The 19,839-nt window shown below is 42.1% G+C and overlaps 1 protein-coding gene across 1 annotated transcript in view; it reads right to left on the minus strand.

The window, feature by feature from the left end:
* The window catches only part of LOC149305054 (CUB and sushi domain-containing protein 2-like), a 460,431-nt gene that overhangs the window by 290,600 nt on the left and 149,992 nt on the right, over window positions 1-19,839 (minus strand). Inside the window, exon 5 of the mRNA XM_089478213.1 lies at window positions 5,440-5,647. Within this exon, the coding sequence (XP_089334339.1) occupies window positions 5,440-5,647 (208 nt within the window). The remainder of the gene's footprint in view (window positions 1-5,439; window positions 5,648-19,839) is intronic.

The following is a 19,839-nucleotide window of genomic DNA, read 5'->3' on the forward strand; positions in this document are numbered from 1 at the left end:
ACAGGGGTCTTCTCAGCAGACACAATGGCAGAGGCAAATAGGTAAATAAGTATGGCGTGGGGCCATCTAGTCTGCTAGCTGCTGCTGTGGAGTTTCCTATAAAATTAATAGCCAGTCTTTGTAGACCAGATTAAGGCCCCTTTGGGCCAGCAAGAGGCCAGATTCACTGGATCTGCATCTGGTCTGCCAGATCCTGGCCTGGGTCTAATGGCCTCTGATGTCCAGACAAGATGACATGAAGCCGAGAAGAGCAGGGGCCTTTTGGCCCATCCATACAGGCCTAACAGCAGTCTGTCTCACTGTCAAATAGCTCTTATGGGGGGAGGGGGGTGTGCTTAAAAATCTCCATCAGCAATTACAAACCCCAGGATTTCATAGGATCCAGCTACGGCAGGTGATATGGATTCATAGCATTATAACAGTGCAGATCCCAGGCCACACCAGAAGCTTCCATAGTCTTAGAAGTCCCCTTAGTCAACAACCTGTTGCTTGTTGACGTAGCTGACCCCTGATGAAACTAGCAGCAACCAAAAGTATGAATACATGGTAACCATAGCTATTTCTGCATTAACAAAACACAGCAAGAAAACCAACCCTTGGGATATCTAACTTTAACATGATTCTTTGGGAACATATAAACAATTGGCTATGAATTAAAAGCCAGGCAGATTAATAGGTTTGCAACAACTCAGGCTATATTTACCCCCAAATAGCTTGTCAAGCAAATATAAAATTAGCTACACGAATACGTCTTTATTAGTGATGGTGACATGACCATGGTAAATACATTACCTTCTATTTAATACTTAGCAATATCTTTTAATTATGTCAACTGCTGATATCTTTTCTTCATCTTGAGATTTCCTCGCTGTCTTTTGCCACAGTCATTTACACTGCCATGGCTGAATTTCATTTGGGCAGCCAGGCCATCCTAACACAATTTTATGCCAGAGACAGAGTGTCGAAATGATGGCCCTCACCCACTGATCCAGGACAAGGTGCCTTAGTACCCAAGCCAGCCACATTATGTAGTACCAACAAGCTTAAAACCCTGCAAAATCCTTATTCCCTTACCTGGTAGCACAAATACAATGGAAATAAATTGGATAATGAGTCTATATGCACCCAAAGTCTGCTGCCTGGAGTTGTGGCCTTACTCTGCCTAATGGTAGGGCAGACAGGAATTCCTACAGAGGACTGTCATTTACTCAGAAAGTGTGTCACAACATACATTTAAAAAGCCGCCATCATCATCATCATCATCATCATCATCATCATCATCATCATCATCATCATCATCGAGGGAGAGCTTGTTCTTTGCCCATACCTTGGCTTGTTCTTTGCCCATACCCTCTTCTTCCTTGTTCAAGGACTGCCACCTGTAAATCCTTGAATGTATGTCTAGGAAGGCTAAAGCTGGCAGCCCTAGTGGCACAGTGGTTAAATGCTGGTACTACAGCCACAATGTTGTGAGTTCGATCCCACAGGGCTCCAGGTTGACTCAGCCTTCCCTCCTTTCATAGGTTGGTAAAATGATTCCCCAGCTTGTTGAGGGCAATTGGCTTACAGTTTGTAAACCACTTAGAGAGTGCTGAGTTCACTATGAAGCACTATAGAAATGTAAACGCTATTGCTATTTTCTCACTTGCATAGACTATTTGTCCAATGCACAGGGCATTGATGGTTTCATGATGCACTATGTATATTAACACACAAGTCCTCACTGCTGCACATACAAGAGGAATTTCATCAGAGATGGTGCTAACCATGCCAAGGGAACTGACTTTTAGTAAACAGATTTCTTTCTTTATATCAATGCTAACTCACCACTATAAAGATATGAAAGACTTGTATCACCTCTTGCAGCCCTTTGAAGATTTAGGGTGAAGGCCATGATTTGTGTCTTTCTGAATCCCATTCCCACAAATGTATCAATATGCTTAATAACCTGAGACTTTACTATCATTCTGTGTTGCATTTGAAGATATGGACTATGCTAAAATAATAATCAACCCATGCCTTTGTCCTCTTTATACTGCAATAGACTAACACGGCAACTTTATTTTGGAAACTACTCATCTGTGCCAGTCTCCCTTTTGGACAGCAAGCCAGGAGAGGCATGTCTAAACCAAAAAGGCTGAAGTTCTCTTTTACCACTGAGCATTATTTGCAGCAGAAATAAAGAGCAACCCGTCTGTGATTACAGGAGAAGATTGATTGATTTTGCTCAAAGCAGATGGAACCTTTGCTATTTTAAGCCTCTTGCATGAATGCCTCTCTGCATCTTTTATTCCAGGTATCTCTGTCACCATGACTTGTAACACAGCAGGTGGGAAGAAAGAAAGAAAGAGGTGGCAAATGCTAATCCTGCCATCGGCATCCATAAAGAACTCCTTGTCTTTGGAGAAACTGCATCCCCATATGAGTTGCAAAACCCTGGGATCCTACAACTGTAGACATCTAAATGGTGGAAGGGATGCTTGACAATGACCTTTATTAATAAATGGCACAGATCATTGGGCCCAAGCAATGTATTTGGGAAAACAACATCATTTCCCATTTTCCCTCTCTGTCTCTCCATATAAGATGCAATTAAACATGACTTCATCAGAGGCCAGAAACTTATTGGTGCCCTGTTGTTGTTGCTGCTGCTGCTGCTGCTGCTGTGAGCCTTCAGATCATTTTTGACTTTACAAGTAAAAGAACAACAAAACAGTTTCTTGCTCTCAAGCTTACATTCTAATTAAGACATGACACAAAATGAAAAGGGGATAGCAATGTGGTAAGGGATTAACTTCTTCTTCTCTCCCTCTGGGGTCAGGGCAGTGGCATTTGGAATGGAGAGAGGGCCTTTCATCGGCTTCTAAGCTTAGGCCTGAGTGAGCTATGTCTGCCTTGTCTTCTCTCCCTCTATGACCTCCCTTCCATGCAGTGGCAGTTGGGATGGATGGAGGGCCTTTCTTCTGCTTCTGGGCCTAGGCATGACACAGCTACCCCTGCTTCTTCTATCCATCCATGGCCAAGACAGTGGCAGTTGGGATGGATGGAGGGGCTATCATCTTCTTCTGGGCCTAGGCATAACACAGCTACACCTGCTTCTTCTGTCTATCCATGGCCAAGACAGTGGCAGTTGGGATGGATGGAAGGGCTTTCATCCTCTTCTAAGCCTAGGCATGATGGAACTACACTTGCTTCTTCTCTCTCTCCATGGCCAAGACAGTGGCGATTGGGATGGATGGAGGGGCTATCATCTTCCTCTGGGCCTGAACTAAACCTGCTTATTCACTCCTTCCATGGTCAGGGCAATGGCAGTTGGGGTCAAAGGAGGCAATTTCATCTGCTTCTGGGCCTAGGCATGGTTGAGCTGTGCCTACCTCTTCTCCTCTCCCTCTGAGGCCTTGGCACTTGGGATGGAGGGAATGACTTAAGAATGGGATTAATGCTTTCTCCTCAACAGTGGGGCAATGGTAGTGTTTCACCTGGCAGCACCAGGGAGGCAGGGTGACACAAAATCAGGCCATGGGGAAATAGGTCTGATGTGTCCACAGGAGCCTCAAATTCAAGCTGATGCTCAAATTGGTGGTGCCTGGCAACCTCAGCAGGATGGAGAATCTGCTCTGGATTTTAGTCTCAACTTTACTGGAGCTATCCAAAGGGCTGACCCCTACATCCCAAATAGGTCTAGCACCTCGAATTCCACAGACACAGAGACAACCAGATGCCACTGGTACAGAGCAAATGTGATTTTCAAGAACTGGCAACATACAAGTGTTAAAGACAGTGCTACTTTTCACGATAATCGCATTTACTATGCATAAAAGGGTAACATTACAGACAGTTCAGTCCAAGACTTTAAATTCTACTCTAGCATTGCAATGCTATGAAACTGATAGCAAGGACAGAGATCAAAAGATTGGATCCTGCTGCTGTAAAGCTTAACTAAGCGATGAAAAAATATATATATGCAGAGATTCTCATTACTGTGTGCTTTTAAAAGATCTTAATAGTCACTGTAAGAGCGGCAATGAAATTGTCCCTTTAGGTTTTAGTACACCATAGATGTCACCCGGCATTTCATTTTACAATTCTGGCCAGATATGCGCTGATATAATTATAAATGTACAGCATTGCTGGAACTATGGAAAAAACAAGATTTGCTGCAAAGCTGGATCCACAAAACAGAACTTGGAAAACTACCAGGATAACCCAATTAATATAGCCATCAGCCATGTTGAATTCTGCTAACTGTAGTCCAGAACTGAAGCTTTTTAAAGTCCAACCACAAAACTGTAAAAAAGCAGCAGAGATTTGGGATGCTGTAAATCAACGATTCTGCCCCAAAGGCACAAAAATGGGTATGCATGTGGCTGCCAAGAGACATTTTAGCAACTATGCCAAACCTATCATTACAAAAGTTGGTATAGATAGGATAGGCTTTTCAACTTTTTTCTTTCTCCATTGGTTTCCAATTGCTAGGGGCATGTCGACACAGGACATTAAAACTGGTTTCCCCTTGCCTTCCCATCACCCTGACATAGAGCCAAAGCCCTGATTCGAATGTAGACTGTCTTAACATAAGAAGGCAGGTTCCACACTGAATTTGGGCTATCCCTGCCTTAAACCAGCTTTAAAAAAGCAGGAAGATCCAGAGCACTACGGAGCAACGCCAGGTGGCTGTTTACACAGCATCCTGTTGTGCCACTTGGCACCACTGTGCCATGGTTTGCTCCCTCAGAGGTCACAGTGAGGTGCCCAGCCATGCAATGAATGCTAGGAGCTTCATTTTTCACCTCAAAGGGAGTGACCTGCACCAGTGGCAGTGGTACAGGACAACACAGTGGGATACTGTGCAAACAGCTGACTGGCATTGCTCTGGCATCCATAAGTAATGGGAGGATTTCAGTCAGAATACTCATCCTAAGATTACAGAATAATGCATACTTGCCTCCTTTGGCACCTCCACATCCAGTGCCAATAAATCATTCATGCCCACAAATTATTTCAAACACAATTAAAGCTTCTGGAGTGTATATGCATTCCTGGTGTGTTTGTACATAGATGTACAAAAGCATTTCCCCATAAAGCATTTTTTGTGCATGAACTTTTAAAATACATTTACGTGAAAAATGCCCTAGTTATAAATAATCTCATTGCACTTGTCCATTTTCTTCAAGCGGTCTCTCCATGTGCATCGAGACACCCTTTTTTGTTGAGGAACACAAAAAGTATGTCTGTTCTTTACATCTCTACCCCAGAGACAGTCCTGCACAACATTAGTTTGCTTCAGTCAATTGCATGCAATTCTTTCCAAGACACTATAACCAGCTCCTCTTCATTTGGATGGTTATGCATGATCCACAGGCCAACGCTTACAAGAAGAGCTATCAAAACATGGCAGACAATGGACACCAATGTAAGGATGCAGCATGTCTCTCTTACCATAAGGAGGATCCCTCTGTTCCAGTGACCTCTAAGAAGTCGTATTCATCCTCCAGTTGGAAATCCAGGAACACCAGAGCGATGGTATCTCCAGGCTCTGCCAGAATGGTCCATGTGCAGTCGGCATTGTTGCTGTACTCCGAAGGATAATGGGGGGTTGAAATAATCCCACTCTGCCCCCGGAGCGTCCCACCACAGGCATCATCGGCTGAAAGGAAAAGCACCAAGATGAGTGAGGAATGGCGTTGCTGAAAAGGATCTTACGACTAAGCATATGTGCTGAAGAAGTCTGATGGTAAAGCCAATATCTTCCCCCCGTTTTCAAGGGTTGAGACAGTCCAGCATGGGAAGACAGAGAGAGAGGGAGAGCAGGTAGAAAGATTCCATTTAGCAAAAGCAAAAGACAACAAGCATGCCCATTTCTTGTTTAGTCTGCGACAATGATGCCCAAACTCTGTTCTTCCAAGTGTTTTAGACTCTAGCTCCCAGAATCCCAGAGTACTGGTCAAGATGGTTGTGGCTTCTGGGAGATAGGGTCCAAAACATCAGGAGGATCAGATTAATGGTCTACAGAGTGTGTTCTCCCTGGATGCTCTCATCATGGTCAGGGAATGGTCACAGGACTCCCATCCTTGCTGGAATGTGGCTGTAGAAATAGGTTTGCTCGTCCATTGCCATACAAATGTCCACTTGTCACCTGGATTTGGTGGTGACACAAAGGTTGGTAGGGATGATGGAAAATTACCTTAGTGTTCCTCTGCCCACCAACACCAAGAGGCAAATAAATAAATACAGTGGACCCTTGTTATACGCTGGGGTTTGGTTCCAAGATCCCCCGTGTATAACAAAATCCATGTATGCTCAAGTCCCATTAAATATAATGACATAGCAAAATGGTGTCCCTTATAACAATGGGAAATCAAGGTAAATTTATACTTTTTTGGAATTTTTTCAAACCGTGTATGCTTGAATCCGTGTATAAAAAATCCGTGTATAAGAAGGGCCAACTGTAAATAAATAAATTTCTTGGCAACATTTGTTCAGAGGAGGTTTGCCATTGCCTTCCCCTGCGGCTGAGAGTATGTGACTTGCCCAAGGTCACCCAGTGAGCTTCATGGTCAAGCTGGGAATTGAACCCTCGTCTCCAGTCATAGTCCAACACTCAAACCACTATGCCTTGCTGGCTCTTTATAACAGTGGTCCCTATATCTCTAAAAATGAAAGACCAGCATTGTCCTGAGACCAATTTTATTTTGGGGGTCATCCTCTGAATCACCAAAAGTAGACGTTAAACCCAATTTACTAACATTGTGGTCTAAACTCCAGGTAAGGTCCTTATGGACGTATCCAGATCCACCAAGCTTCCCTGACAAATATTTCAGAAAAACGTGGAATGCAAACATAGCAATATTTCTTCGAAAGTCTTCTATATCCCTATCTATTTATAGTCCGTTTCAACTGAAAGTTATTTCCTCCCAAAGAAATCCTTGCTGTAAACATGGTTTTTTTAAAACAACAACAACAACAAGCCCTACCTCTATATCTATGTATTTATAGATGCAGATATAAATAGCTTTTTTTGAAGAGGTTTATAGCAAGAGTTCCATTGGGAAATAACAACTTTCAAATGAAACGTATGCTATTTTGAGAATTAATTTCATCCTGAAAATCTGCAGATCCGTCTTCGGTTTTACTAGTTCACAGAAGCTCTGAAAACTAGGTCAATCTGTCTGTCTATCTGTCTGGCTGCTCATTCGCCTGCTTGAATTAAAGACATTTCTGAATGAACGGACTAGCTTTCTTAGGAGAAGGTTGACAGCTGTTTTTATCAGCCTGAAATTGCACAATGCACCTGCATTTGGACAATCATAACTCGGTTTGATAAGCCAAAGTACCAGCGAGAACTTGGCTTGCTTTTTCTGTCCTCTGTCAGGATCTCTTCAGCTAACCATCATTTCTCATTTCATCCAATGTGAGCAGTTGCGGTTAACTGAGTTCAGAACAAGCCAGGATCTTAAACTATTGTCTGAAGTTGGTTTGAGATGCTGGCTTGTCACATGGTAGCCACAGTTTCCCAGCTAAAACCAAATACAGTTGGCTCTGTACAGTTGGGATGCACATTTTCCAACACTGGACCTTTTTCATAAAGAACCAGCATGGCATAGTGGCTTGAGCTTTGGACTAGCTTTGGACTCTGGAAATCAGGGTTCGATTTCCAGCTCGGCCATGAAACCCACTTGACAACCTTGGGCAAGTCACACTCTCTCAGCCTCAGGAAAAGGTAATGGCAACCCTCCTCTGAACAAACCGTGCCAAGAAAGCTCCATGACAGGTTCGCCTTAGGGTCGCCATAAGTCCAAACTGATTTGAAGGCACACAACAACAAAAACAACAACAAAGCTTTGATAAACACTACCTCAAAACCCAACAACCACAGAGGATGCCACATATAGTGGCTTGTATCATGGTCAGACAACACACACACATAAAGACATATTTATATTTGTGCTCAACAAACAGAACTGTATTAATGAATTAGCAAAACATGTCAGCTTCTGCCTTCAGAACAAACCTGTCAGAATCACTGTTTGTTTTTAAATTATATACCTATATTGTTGTGCCCTTAGTGCAAACAACCACAATAGGGGCATTGTCTGCAAGTATTTCTTGTGCACTTTGTGGGGATGGCGGGGGTGCAGCACTGGAAAATGGAATAATTGCTGCCTTGTAGTTAAAGTTGTAGCAACGGCTGGGATGTTTTGCTCCTTGCAATCCATCAACGTGCCCTGATGTGTCTGCTGTATTTGTTTAACTTCACAAAGGGAAAATGACACTCATTTTGCACACAGACAGCAAGGTGAGTTTTTTTATCTTTTTGTTTTTGTAACACATATGTCAGTGAAAATTGTAGAAGCCATGGCAAGACAAACAAAACCCAGTCTCAAGGTGGAAGCAGGATTGATTTGGATAATCTTTGAGGGGCTGTCTCACCAAGCCGGTCCTGGCTATAGTCTTCAACAGGAGGGAGACGGCAAGGATTAATGTTGTTGCATCCGGGAATGGTTTCATGTAATAGGGCCCCCATGTAAAAGCTGTTCTTGGAACAATGACACATAAATTAAATAAGTGAATACACGAGAGCCAGCCAGTAGTGGTTTGGAGTATCTTTGGAAACCGGAGTTCGAATCTCTGCTCAGCCTCAGAGAAAGGCAAAAGCAAACCCCCTCTGAATAACTTTGTGCCAAGAAAATCCCATGATAGGCCTGCCTTAGGGTTGCCATACGTCATAAACACCTTGAAGGTAAACAGCAACAACCACAACAGCAGTTCCAAATTTTTTATGTGTGAACCCTCTTGCAGAAGAGTGCTGAGAATACCATGGAATTATTATTATTATTATTATTATTATTATTAATTTCACTTTTATCCTGCCTTTCTCCTAATCTGGGATCACAACATACACACACACACACACACATTAAAACAACACTTTAAAGACAAATAAAACAATCCTTTTAGATAGCCAAAAAAGACAAACAAAATGGTGGTAGAACAGATCAAGTCTGAACTCTCCCTGGAAGCCAAGATGATGAAAATGAAGCTGTTATACTTTGGCCACTTCATGAGAAGGCATGGCTCACTGGCAATGACAATGATGCGAGGAAAGGTAGAAGGTAGTAGAAAGAGAGGAAGACCACACCCCAGATGGATAGACTCAATCCAGGAGGACATGGGACTGAATTTGCAGGACCTGAGCAGAGCAGTGGAGGACAGGGGGTCTTGGAGATGTCTCATCCACAGGGTCACCATGAGTTGAGGTCAACTCAAAGACAGTTAACAACAAGGCTCAAATACTGCCGCTGTAGCAACTGACAACCCTAAACCCAAATATAAATAGGACTGTACATCATTTTGGATGGATTACTGCATTGGAAGAAGTCTCTTGAAATTAAGGGAGTTAACTATTTCAGTAGCGTTTGGCTCCAACTGGATGATCTCCGCTGGGTTGGAGTCTGGGCTGTGACCACCTCTGGTAGGAATGGTGAGCTTGGTCCCTTTTGAGCTTGGTCTTCTTAAGCGTGTGACCACCTGGAGTTGGTACTAAGGGGAATCCCTTTTTTCCTCACCTTTTTGGAGCGCATCGGCACATCCTTTCAACATGGGAAGTCTCACTCTGGAGCTATGACATCAGAAGACTTCCAGGACAATATATGAATACAGTGAACACAAGCTTCTCATTCTTTGCATGAGTACCACTTGTGAGAGCACCATTAAGATGCAAAGGAAGGGATGCCCTACACAAGAATAAATAAATAAATACCCCCGCCTTTGAAGGGAGGGAGGCATCTCAGTGAAGCTGACAGCGTGTGCTCTTCAGAAACCGCACCAGATCCTCTGCTTGCCACAGGTTATCTTCCTGTACAAGCTGACTCTATTAACACAAAGCTATTAGAGCAAATAAAGTAGGAGGATCAAGCGAAAGAGAAAACATGGGGCGGAAGATAAAGGGAAACCAAGAATTAATTTGACTTGCATTGTGGTGGCATGTCACTTTCCCGCATTCGAGTGCTGTCAAAAGAGAAGGTACCAGCGAACGCCTGTTAACTTTACAGTACATGCCGCACAATGGCTGTTTCTGATGCGTTAGTCAAGGAGCTCTCTCGGGCTAGACATTGTGAACACTTATTCATCTGAAGTGCTTGTGGAACGCTAGGATAAATCTATTGTTTTCTAACAATAAACCCTTCCTCTTGAGTTTAGGACTGTGCTGATCATAGGTTGAACTGTGAGCCCCAAGCGTGACGCTGCAGCAAATAAGGCAAAGTGTAATTTATCCTGGATTGGTAGAACCATAGTTTCCAAGTCAAAGGAACATATAGTCTATACTATATACTAGTCATGTTTCATCTAGAGTACTGTATTCAGTTCCTGGTGCCTCCTTTTAAAAAGGCTACAGACAAGTTGGAGCAGGTTCAGAGGAAGGCAACAAGGCTGATGGAGAATGTATGAGGAAAGTTTGGGGGACTTGGGGACATGTTCAACCCGGTGAAGAGAAGATCTCAAGAGCTATCACAGAAAGGAAGGATGTAGGTTGCCTCAGATGATAGGGCCAGATCTAATGGTTCTAAGTTTCAGGAAGATAGATTTTGATTGATCATTAGAAAGAACTTCTTGTAGGTAATTCAGAAATGGAGCCATTTGTTTTGAGACATGGTGAGTCTCCTTCTCCGAATGTCTTCAAAAAGAGGGTGGACAGCTACCTGCATGGTGTAGTGGTTTGAGCGCTGGACTATGACTTTGGAGATCAGGCTTTGATTCCCAGCTTGACCAAGAAACCCATTGGGTGATCTTGGGCAAGCTATACTCTTTCAGCCTTGGAGAAGGGCATGACAAACCTTCTCTGAATAAATCTTGACTAGAAAACCTTATGATGGGGTCACCAAAAGTCAGAAATGACTTGAAGGCACAGCACAACAACTACTGCTTGCTGGGATTTCTCCATCTTGAGTTCTTGCACCAAGGTTGGACTCAATCATTTTAATGACTTGATGATTTTATGATTCGTTGTTAGTGTTGTTGCTGCTGTTCAGTTATTCCTCTTGAGTTTAAGTCTCCTTCCCCTGAATATTTGCAGTGATGTCATGTCAAAGCAGTCAGTCTCTTCTGGCAATGGAAATTCTAGGTCCCAGTATTGCTCCCACAACAAAATGGCCTTGTTATATTTCTCGCCGTATGTTAATTTGGAGAGGGCTTGAAGGTGTGTACCAACAACAAAAACAACAAACTCATTTGGCTGTGCAGTCCATTGGGCAACACTGTGATTCAACACAAGAGACACGGAGCACAATCAACATGCGATTTCACATACAGAGATCTACACAACTCAATCTTACGCAGGATTTTGGGCATTACCGTTTAAGATGAGGAGTCTTTCTGAAAACGGTAATAATCAAAAGTGTGTGGAAATGCTATTTCAGCCTTAAGGTAGTCGCTGAATACACAAGGATATGATATGAAGTGCCAATTTTTAATTCTGGCAATTATTTCACCGTGAGCGACTCTTTGGAAACCATCCCATGGCCTCAGAGTAAAACTATTGTGTCAGACCCCCCTCTTGAATCACCACAAACCAGCTGGCCTTTTCCAAAGCAATTTCCCCTTTGTTTCTGGATCTTTAATTTTAAACAAAACAAAAGAAAAAGAAATCCTTAAAAAAATATTAACAGCTTCCTATGCTGAACAATAAGCATTTATGGACATCTGATGAGCTCAGTTATAAACTTATTGTTGCAACGTATTGAAAGGCCTGTTGGCAGCCCGGGATAAAAACACACACACACAAAAATGCACATAGAACACACACACACATGTACGCTTTGGTACACAGCGCACTCTTTCGTGTTATAATAGCCAAGGCCATTTTAATGAGATAATGCATATTTGATACGCTTTACAAAACAGCACTACAAATGTTCTCGGCTCCCTTTGGCCGGCTTGCTGAATCTGTGCTCAACTGCCAAATGGACTCATAAACCCATCAGCTCTGCTTAAAGTCAGCAAACAAACTAGTGATGCCTATTTGCTCAGCAGGAATTGGGGGAATAGCAGAAGGCACCGTTTTGTTTTGTTTCATTTTATCTTTTCCCAGAGAGCTGAGGGTGATGTAATCAAACCTCTGTTGGCTGTCAGGGTCATGGATAACAAACAAGGATCTGAAAATCAGTCCGTTTTCTATTTGTTGCGTTTCAAACAATCCTCCCTGCGGCCTTCTAGTTCCTTCCAGCCCAGTTTCATATCAAATTATGACCCTTTTGGTGCATACCTTTTCCCCAAAATCTATAATTTTACATACATTTTAAACTAATGTACATATCTTCATACATTTTCCTAGATACGTTCCATATATATATATATATATATATATATATATATATATATATATACACACATTTTTATGCCCCCCTTTTATTACAATTTTGTTTTGCATTTTCTGAATTCTTTCCCATCCCTAGCAGACTCAGATCATGGATCAGGGATCTAGGGTCTAGGGAGGATGCTCTGGAACCCATCTACATTATAGAGAACATGATGGTATTTTTACAGGTATACATTTTAACATTTTCACAACTCAAAAATCCACACGTTTTTATGGTGGGTGGTAAATGTTGCACCTATGAGCCCATGCATACATTTTTTGAGCAGCTGCACATGTGTGCCCCTGGAAAATGTACACCAACCGCACTTTAATTGCTGGGGGAAATGTGCACACAAAAATACACACATTACATAAAATGTGCAAAATGCATTGTTGTTGTTGTTGTTGTTGTTGTTGTTGTTGAGACAGGCAAACCTATCACAGACCTATTGTGAGGCTGAGAGTGTGCAAATTCCCCAAGGTCACCCGGTAAGTTCCCATGGTTGCGGGGGGGGGGGGGGGTGATTCGAACCCTGGTCTCCAAAGTTGTAGCCAAATGCTCAAACCACTACACCATGCTGGCCATGCTGGCATAAAAACCTGTGTACAGAAAATCCATACTTATTTCCAGGAGGGAAGAAAAATCATAGCCTTGCAACTTGATAGGAATAATCAATAGGACTGGAATGCAAATGAGATCCAGAAAAACATTATAGATTTTAAACAGAGAATTTCCTCCCACATTCCAGAATATACCTATCGATAGAGCAACCTCAGAGAAGGACTCTGTGTTGGCATCTGAGTCAAACAGTCACAAAAGGAAGAATAAGGCGGTAATGTAGACTGAGTTGCTGAAACCTAATATCAGTGTTAAGAGGAAATTGAAACAAGCAGTGTTGTTCATTAACAGAGATTAAAGTATACATGTTCTATACTAAGTGTTCCTTTTTCTTCCTGCTATAAGCCTGGCGAGCCATCCTGCTCTTGCATATTGATACATATTGCTGAAGCATCTCATATTTGGCTTGTTTTATACTACCTATTAGAATTGTTGTTGCAATGTGTACTTGCTGATCCAATCTTCAGTCCGTTTGTGCAAACTGACTTGCAAAGGCAGAGCTGTGAAAAAAGGTACCTGTTTGGACTACAGTGGTCAGTACTCTTCGGCCAGAAAGGCTGACACTTAATGCAGTGTCAAAATGCATTACTTCTACATGGTGCAATTAATGGCATCCTTTTGGGATGCCGGACAAATGTGGGAGAAGTATTGTTGGTTTGCTTTTTAATCTCTATGCTCACACATATACAGTCCCCCCCCCCATGTCCGCAGACTTGAAACCTGCGGACTTGAAAATCCGCGGAGAGATGACCACCATTAACTTCAATGGGGCACGTGCCTATGGCAATTGCCTCACATTGCATGTGCCCCATTCAAGCCTATGGGGTTTGAATATATGCGAGTTTTGGAACTTGCGGGAGTGTGTGTCTGGAACAGATCCCCCATGAGTTCCAAGGGGTGAGTGTATATTCTCCTTTGTTAGACCTTTAGATATGCAGTGACAAACTGTGGTTGATACTTAATGGATCGTGCATAATGACACCACCAGGGATCTTCCTTTGGTCTCAGGATTTGCCCTGGAAATCTCAAGGCCTGGGGTGGTACTAATCTGGCAATCCTTGACCGTATATCTTTGAATATTCAAGCTAATGGGGAGCAAAAGTAGACGGCACTGTTGCTTTCATGTCTGTCTTGTGGGCTTCCTACTGGCAACTTGTTGGCCACCATAGAAGCCGAACAATGGCCTGGATAGGCCTTTGGTCTCATCCCTCAAGGTTGTTCTTTTGCTCTTGTGAGAGATATGTTGCTTTGTTTGCTGAAACACTTTAGATGCTCCCATCCTGCCATTTTTGATTCGGTCGATCCGAGCGCTTTGCAAAACCAGATTAGATAAGCAGCTTAAGATAGACTTTGGCAATTTAATTTCTCTCGAAGACCCCGACTTTGCATCAGCAATGGTCTCAACAAAGCGACAACAGGCACGTTTCAGGAAGCTGACCTCCAACTGCCAGAGCTAATGAAAATAAGCGATTATTTTCTCAGTTCTGCTCAGAACCATGCGCAGCTCAGGCTTGAAAAGTTGGATTTAATACTCCCTGAGAGGGCTTAAGTTCCTGAGAGGATGCTGAGAGACTAACTGCTGTTCTCAAGCAAGCTAACAGTGACATTAATATTTTTATGTATGCAGCCATTTAAATAATTTGTACGCCGCCCTTAATCAAAGGATTACATGGTGGTTTGCAGAGCATTAAAACAATAAATGGGGGTATGCTAGGGAGGGTAAACCCACATATGCCACCTTGAGTTCCTAGGAGGAGGATATATTATAAATACAATAAATACAATAATTAATAAAATATAATAGACAAAATGTAATAGGAATGCTTTAGTTACTATCCCGAGACCTGAGAATCCAACTCCATGTTCTACAAAGACCCCAATGACTTTTCATGGCTGCACTTATCTTACTAAATGCTTTGTTCACATGCTACTATTGCTGCCATCATACCCACACTTTCCTAGGAGTAAGCCCCCATGAGCGCAGAGAGACAGATTTTCTTGAAGCCATGCCTAGGCTTGTGCTGCAAGTTACAAGGGATGAGGAAAATCTGGAATTGTTACATGGAAAGGCATGATGGAGTGCCACAGTCAACCTATTGGCTTGTCTTGCCCTCTTAGCAACTGACTGTTTATTGGGATACCCATTCTTCTTTTATTTAACATCTCTGCCCCTAATCCATCAGCACAGTTTTACTCTTAAGACAGTAATTACTGAACTTTCAACTTTAAGAGAAGCTTTTCTGCCCAACACTCAGCAAGGATGCCATCTCTGTCTGGCACAAAAGAAGGTTTTAAAACAGATTGGAGTGGATCTTCTGTGGCTTGTGGGTTGCCTCTCCTAACACTAACATCACCACAGTTTTATCTGTCTGTCCATCCGTCCATCCGTCCGTCCATCCATCTTTAATATTACATTAAAGACCAAGACCACATTATACGTGGACTGATTCCATCTAGCAACCCATCATGCTGCACTTTCAAGACCTGAACAAAGCTGTTGGTGTTCATGGTGGTCTCCCATTCCTAGGGTCATCATAAGCTGGAACCAACCTGACAGCAAATAACAGCAACCGTTATCTACCCATGTAACTATCTTGCCAGGAAAAAAAGGAGAACTGTTGCTCCCAGAAGCCTCCAGGAATCTAGATATCCATTTAGAATTGCAATTAGGATGTGAATTTTAGAACTTCCTTTAGGATCTGAACTTGGTTAATACAGTGGACCTTTGGTGTTTGGTTCCAGGATCCTCCGCGGTTACCAAAATCCATGGATGTTCAAGTTCCATTAAAGACAATGGCATAGTATAATGGTGTCCGTTATATAAAATGGCAAAATCAAGGTTTGCTTTTGGGAATTTATGTATTTTTTTAAAATATCTTTTCAAGTCATGGATGGTTGAATCTGTGGATAAAGAATTTGTGGATACAGAGGGCTGGCTGTCCAGGACCGGTAATGAAGCTTCATTAACATCCATACATTAACCAAGCTGACATCCTAAAATATACCAATCACCACCTGAATTGGGTCTTAAGAAACAGTGGTCCTCAGGTACTGTTGAACTCCAATTCCCATCAGCCCATCCCAGCATAACCAATGGAGAGCTGTCATAACTCAGATAGATCAGCAACAACTGGAATGTCAAAGGTCCCCTCCCCCCCCAAAAAATGATGTTTCCTGTATTAAAAAATATAATTTCCAACACTTGTGCAGAATATGTCTTAAAGTGTGAATAGTCTTCAAAAACTGCACTGTTTTTGAATGCTTTCTTACCGAGAGAAGAAAATTGCTAAAATTACTTGTTGCTTCCTTCAAGAAGAAAATTAGCACCCCAAAGTCATTTCTGCAAGGATAATTTGCTGTCACACAGGATGACAAAGTGTAGAGTGAAATACTTTTTGGAGCACTGAGTTGGCATAGCTATACTGGCAGCAGTTATGGCACTTGCAGAGGGAAAAGGCCATGGGTGCTGCGACTATGAAGGAAGTCAGGGATTGATGAAATCGGCTGATAGAGCCAGGAGACTATGGCCAGAATTGGGGACATATGCACATGTAAGTCATGCTATGCATGCGGGGCCAAAAAGTCACAATTGCACAACAGATATATCATGATGATAGTGGCAGAAGCAGAGTTGCAGAGACAGCACATTCATCTGAACCTTGTCTTAGCAAATTGCACATTGCTCATTGTGGTTGTGCATTGTATACTTAGAACTAAGGTTGTATATCACGTACAGTTGGCCCTCCATTTTTTTAATCCGTGGATTCAACCACCAATGTCTTGAAAATTGTGTAAATTCCAAAAAGCAAATCTTGATTTTGTCATTTTATATAAGGGGCACCATTTTACGACCTCACTGTATATAATGGGACTTGAGTATCCACAGATTTTGGTATCCACTTGGGCTCCAGGAACCAAACCCCAATGTATACCAAGGGTCCATTGTACTGTGTATCCTGTAATGGCACCCAGTCATTGATGTGTATGGTGCAATACTGCTATTTTCCATGGAAGTCGTGTAGCACTCACAGCATATCTCCATGCGCAAATATTTACAGTACATGACTGTGGATTTAACCCTTTGTTTTCCTTTCCACACCAATGCCTTGAAAATGTGAACCCACTGGTATAGCTCATGTACAAAATGCCAGCCGTTGACCTTTCCGGTTTCCCAGTGAATGCAAGCCATAATTTCTTCCACTGGTTTCCAGGCTAAGTGAGGAAACTCAGCATAATGCTGGATTGGAGGACACATCTGAGTTGACAGAGCAGAACTTATTGGAACAGGAAAAAGCGAGAGAAGAACGTAGTCGATGTGGGAAACAATCAATTTCTTTAGGAGACATACAAATCCAGAACTGGCTGTGCAAGGATATGATACTAATTTCCAGAATAGGGTGACTATTCTCCAGGGCAATTCTTCCTCTAATGTGCTGCAGGTGGCGGTGCATAATGGAGAATCCCTGCTGTCACCAAAAGTGACTGTTCTTAGCTGCCAAATAAAAGACTAATGCTCACAAAGATGTGGATACAAACAGCGAGAAGAAAAGTCAAAGAAACCCAAGTCCCTCTTTTCTTTAACCTTTGCAAATCACCCCGTCACAAGAGGGAAAAGCAAACACAACAGCTTCTACTGTTGAAGAAAGCAAACTCAAATAGTTGTTTTTCCCCCAGCTGGCATGCTCCAGATGTTTCAGACTACAGAACCCACTGTCCCCAAGCGGCACAGCCATCTGGAAGATATCAGCATCGAGGTGGCTACTCTAGAAGAGTTGAATCCATGCCACTTTCACAGTTAATAGCTATAGATTAACCCAGTGCATCTTTTAATCTACTAATCCAGGTTGATTTTTTTTTCTGCATAGAACAAAATGGAAGGCAGATGTGAGAGGGGCTTCCTAAGAAGAAGAAGAAGAAGAAAAACCCTGTGAAATTCTTGGGGAAGATAATGGTTTAAATCCAAATATTAGTTCCAGCTAGAGTAAGCCGATTAAATCAATGGAATTTATGAAAGTAGTATGGATTTATTATTTGATGCTTGATTCAACTGAGTCACCTCTCATTGGAACTAACAATTGGATTTAGGCCATAATAAATCTGGCAAGGACAGTAGTCTAATTTATCTGGAAGAGAGCCATACACCATTGAAGTTGTCGCTGGATTCAGAATGGTTTGGGTACCTCTGAGGGTACATCTATGTAGAAATAATGCAGTTTGATACTGTTTTAACTGCCACAGCTCCATCCTACAGAATCTTGGCATTTGCAATTTTGTAAGCACTGTTTGGAAGAGAAAGCTAAAGGCCTTGTAAAACTGCACAATCCAAGATTGCATAGAATGGCGCTACAGTACCTAAAGTAGCATCAAACGGCATTATTTCTACAGTGTAGATGCACTCTTAGTTAGGCCTGGAGGAGATCTGAGGAGTTTTGAAGGAAGACTGAATACATTTGAAGAAGGTAGGAAAATATCTCCAGGAGCCCCAACAAGAAACGATCCAAGAAGCAATAAAATTGGGGTGAAGTTTGGGGATAAATCAATAAAAGCAGTTGTAAACAAATATCCAAGGAGACCTTAGAAAATGATGATGATGATGATGATGATGATGATGATGATGATGATGATGATGGATTGATTTTTTGCTGCAGTGGTAAACCATCAATGTCTACCAAACCTAATGATAGGAAAGGCATTTAGTAGTTGCTGCATTATCAGCCTGCTTTCTGAAGGTGGAGGGACCTAGGAGAGGACTCCATAAACAGATCTCCAATTTAAAATATGGGAGGATGAAGTCACCTTCTATAGCCAAGAATTTAGGACTTTAAGGTCTGAATCTCAACATCTTGAACTCAATTTGGTTTGCCCAAGGTCTTTTAGGGGCCGCACCCAATATTCCATCTTTCTTATACCACTATTATCCAGGGCAGGTGAAAGACTGATCCTGCACTCATGTTATGAACTGTAATGTAAGAATTTATTCCACAAAGCTACATATGAAAGAATGGTAGCTTTTAGAGACTTCCTAGTAGACTCTGTATTGCTGTCAAACCTGCCATTCTTGATGAGTGGAATTTCAAAGTGAAACTCTAGTTTGGAACTGAAACTGTGAATTAGAAATAATCAGACGCTTTGATTCTGTCTATTTAGCCTTGAAACGAAACAATGGTTTTTTATTCCATAAGACAAATATTCTGGTTTTGCAATAACAAGAGAAGCAGTACTTGAGAAATCCAGCCTTTCTGGATTTTGATAGATCTTCTACCTCTCCAGATTGGGAAAAATGTAGTTATCTTCTGCAGTTTGGAGCTGTCCTAAAGTTGCAACTCTGCCTTTAGTACTTTAAATGGCAATGGGTTTTGAAATGTTCATTTTGAGATAAGTGTGCATTTTGAGAGAAAACTCCTTTAGAAAATGTGAACATACTTAAGAGACCTATTAAGATACATAATGAATATGACAGCTTTGTAATATGGATTTTTTAAAAGTCATGGAGTAATGCAAAAGTGGGACATCATGGATTTACAGGTGAGTAGATGTGAAAGTGGCAAAGGTGGGAAATAGATATACAGTCCTATCCTAGGCATTTCTACTTAGATGTAGGTTTTTTTTTTTTGGGGGGGGGGGTTCATTATTTTTTCTGTACCCACATAAGTGTGGAATGGCTTGCACACCGATTCATACATCATTGGTGTCAGGAAGGCTTACTGCAACTGGTTTGTTGTTGTTGTTGTTGTCTGCCTTCAAGTCATTTCCAACTTATGGAGACCCTAAGGCCATGGGGTTTGCTTGGTAAGTTTCTTCAGAGGGGGTTTGCGATTGCCATTGTCATTGCCATTGTTATTGCCATTGCCATCCTCTGAGGCTG

This window comes from Sceloporus occidentalis, unplaced genomic scaffold (genome assembly GCF_023333645.1).
Source record: "Sceloporus occidentalis isolate IW3139 unplaced genomic scaffold, rSceOcc1.0.p SCAF_13, whole genome shotgun sequence".
NCBI lineage: Eukaryota > Metazoa > Chordata > Lepidosauria > Squamata > Phrynosomatidae > Sceloporus > Sceloporus occidentalis.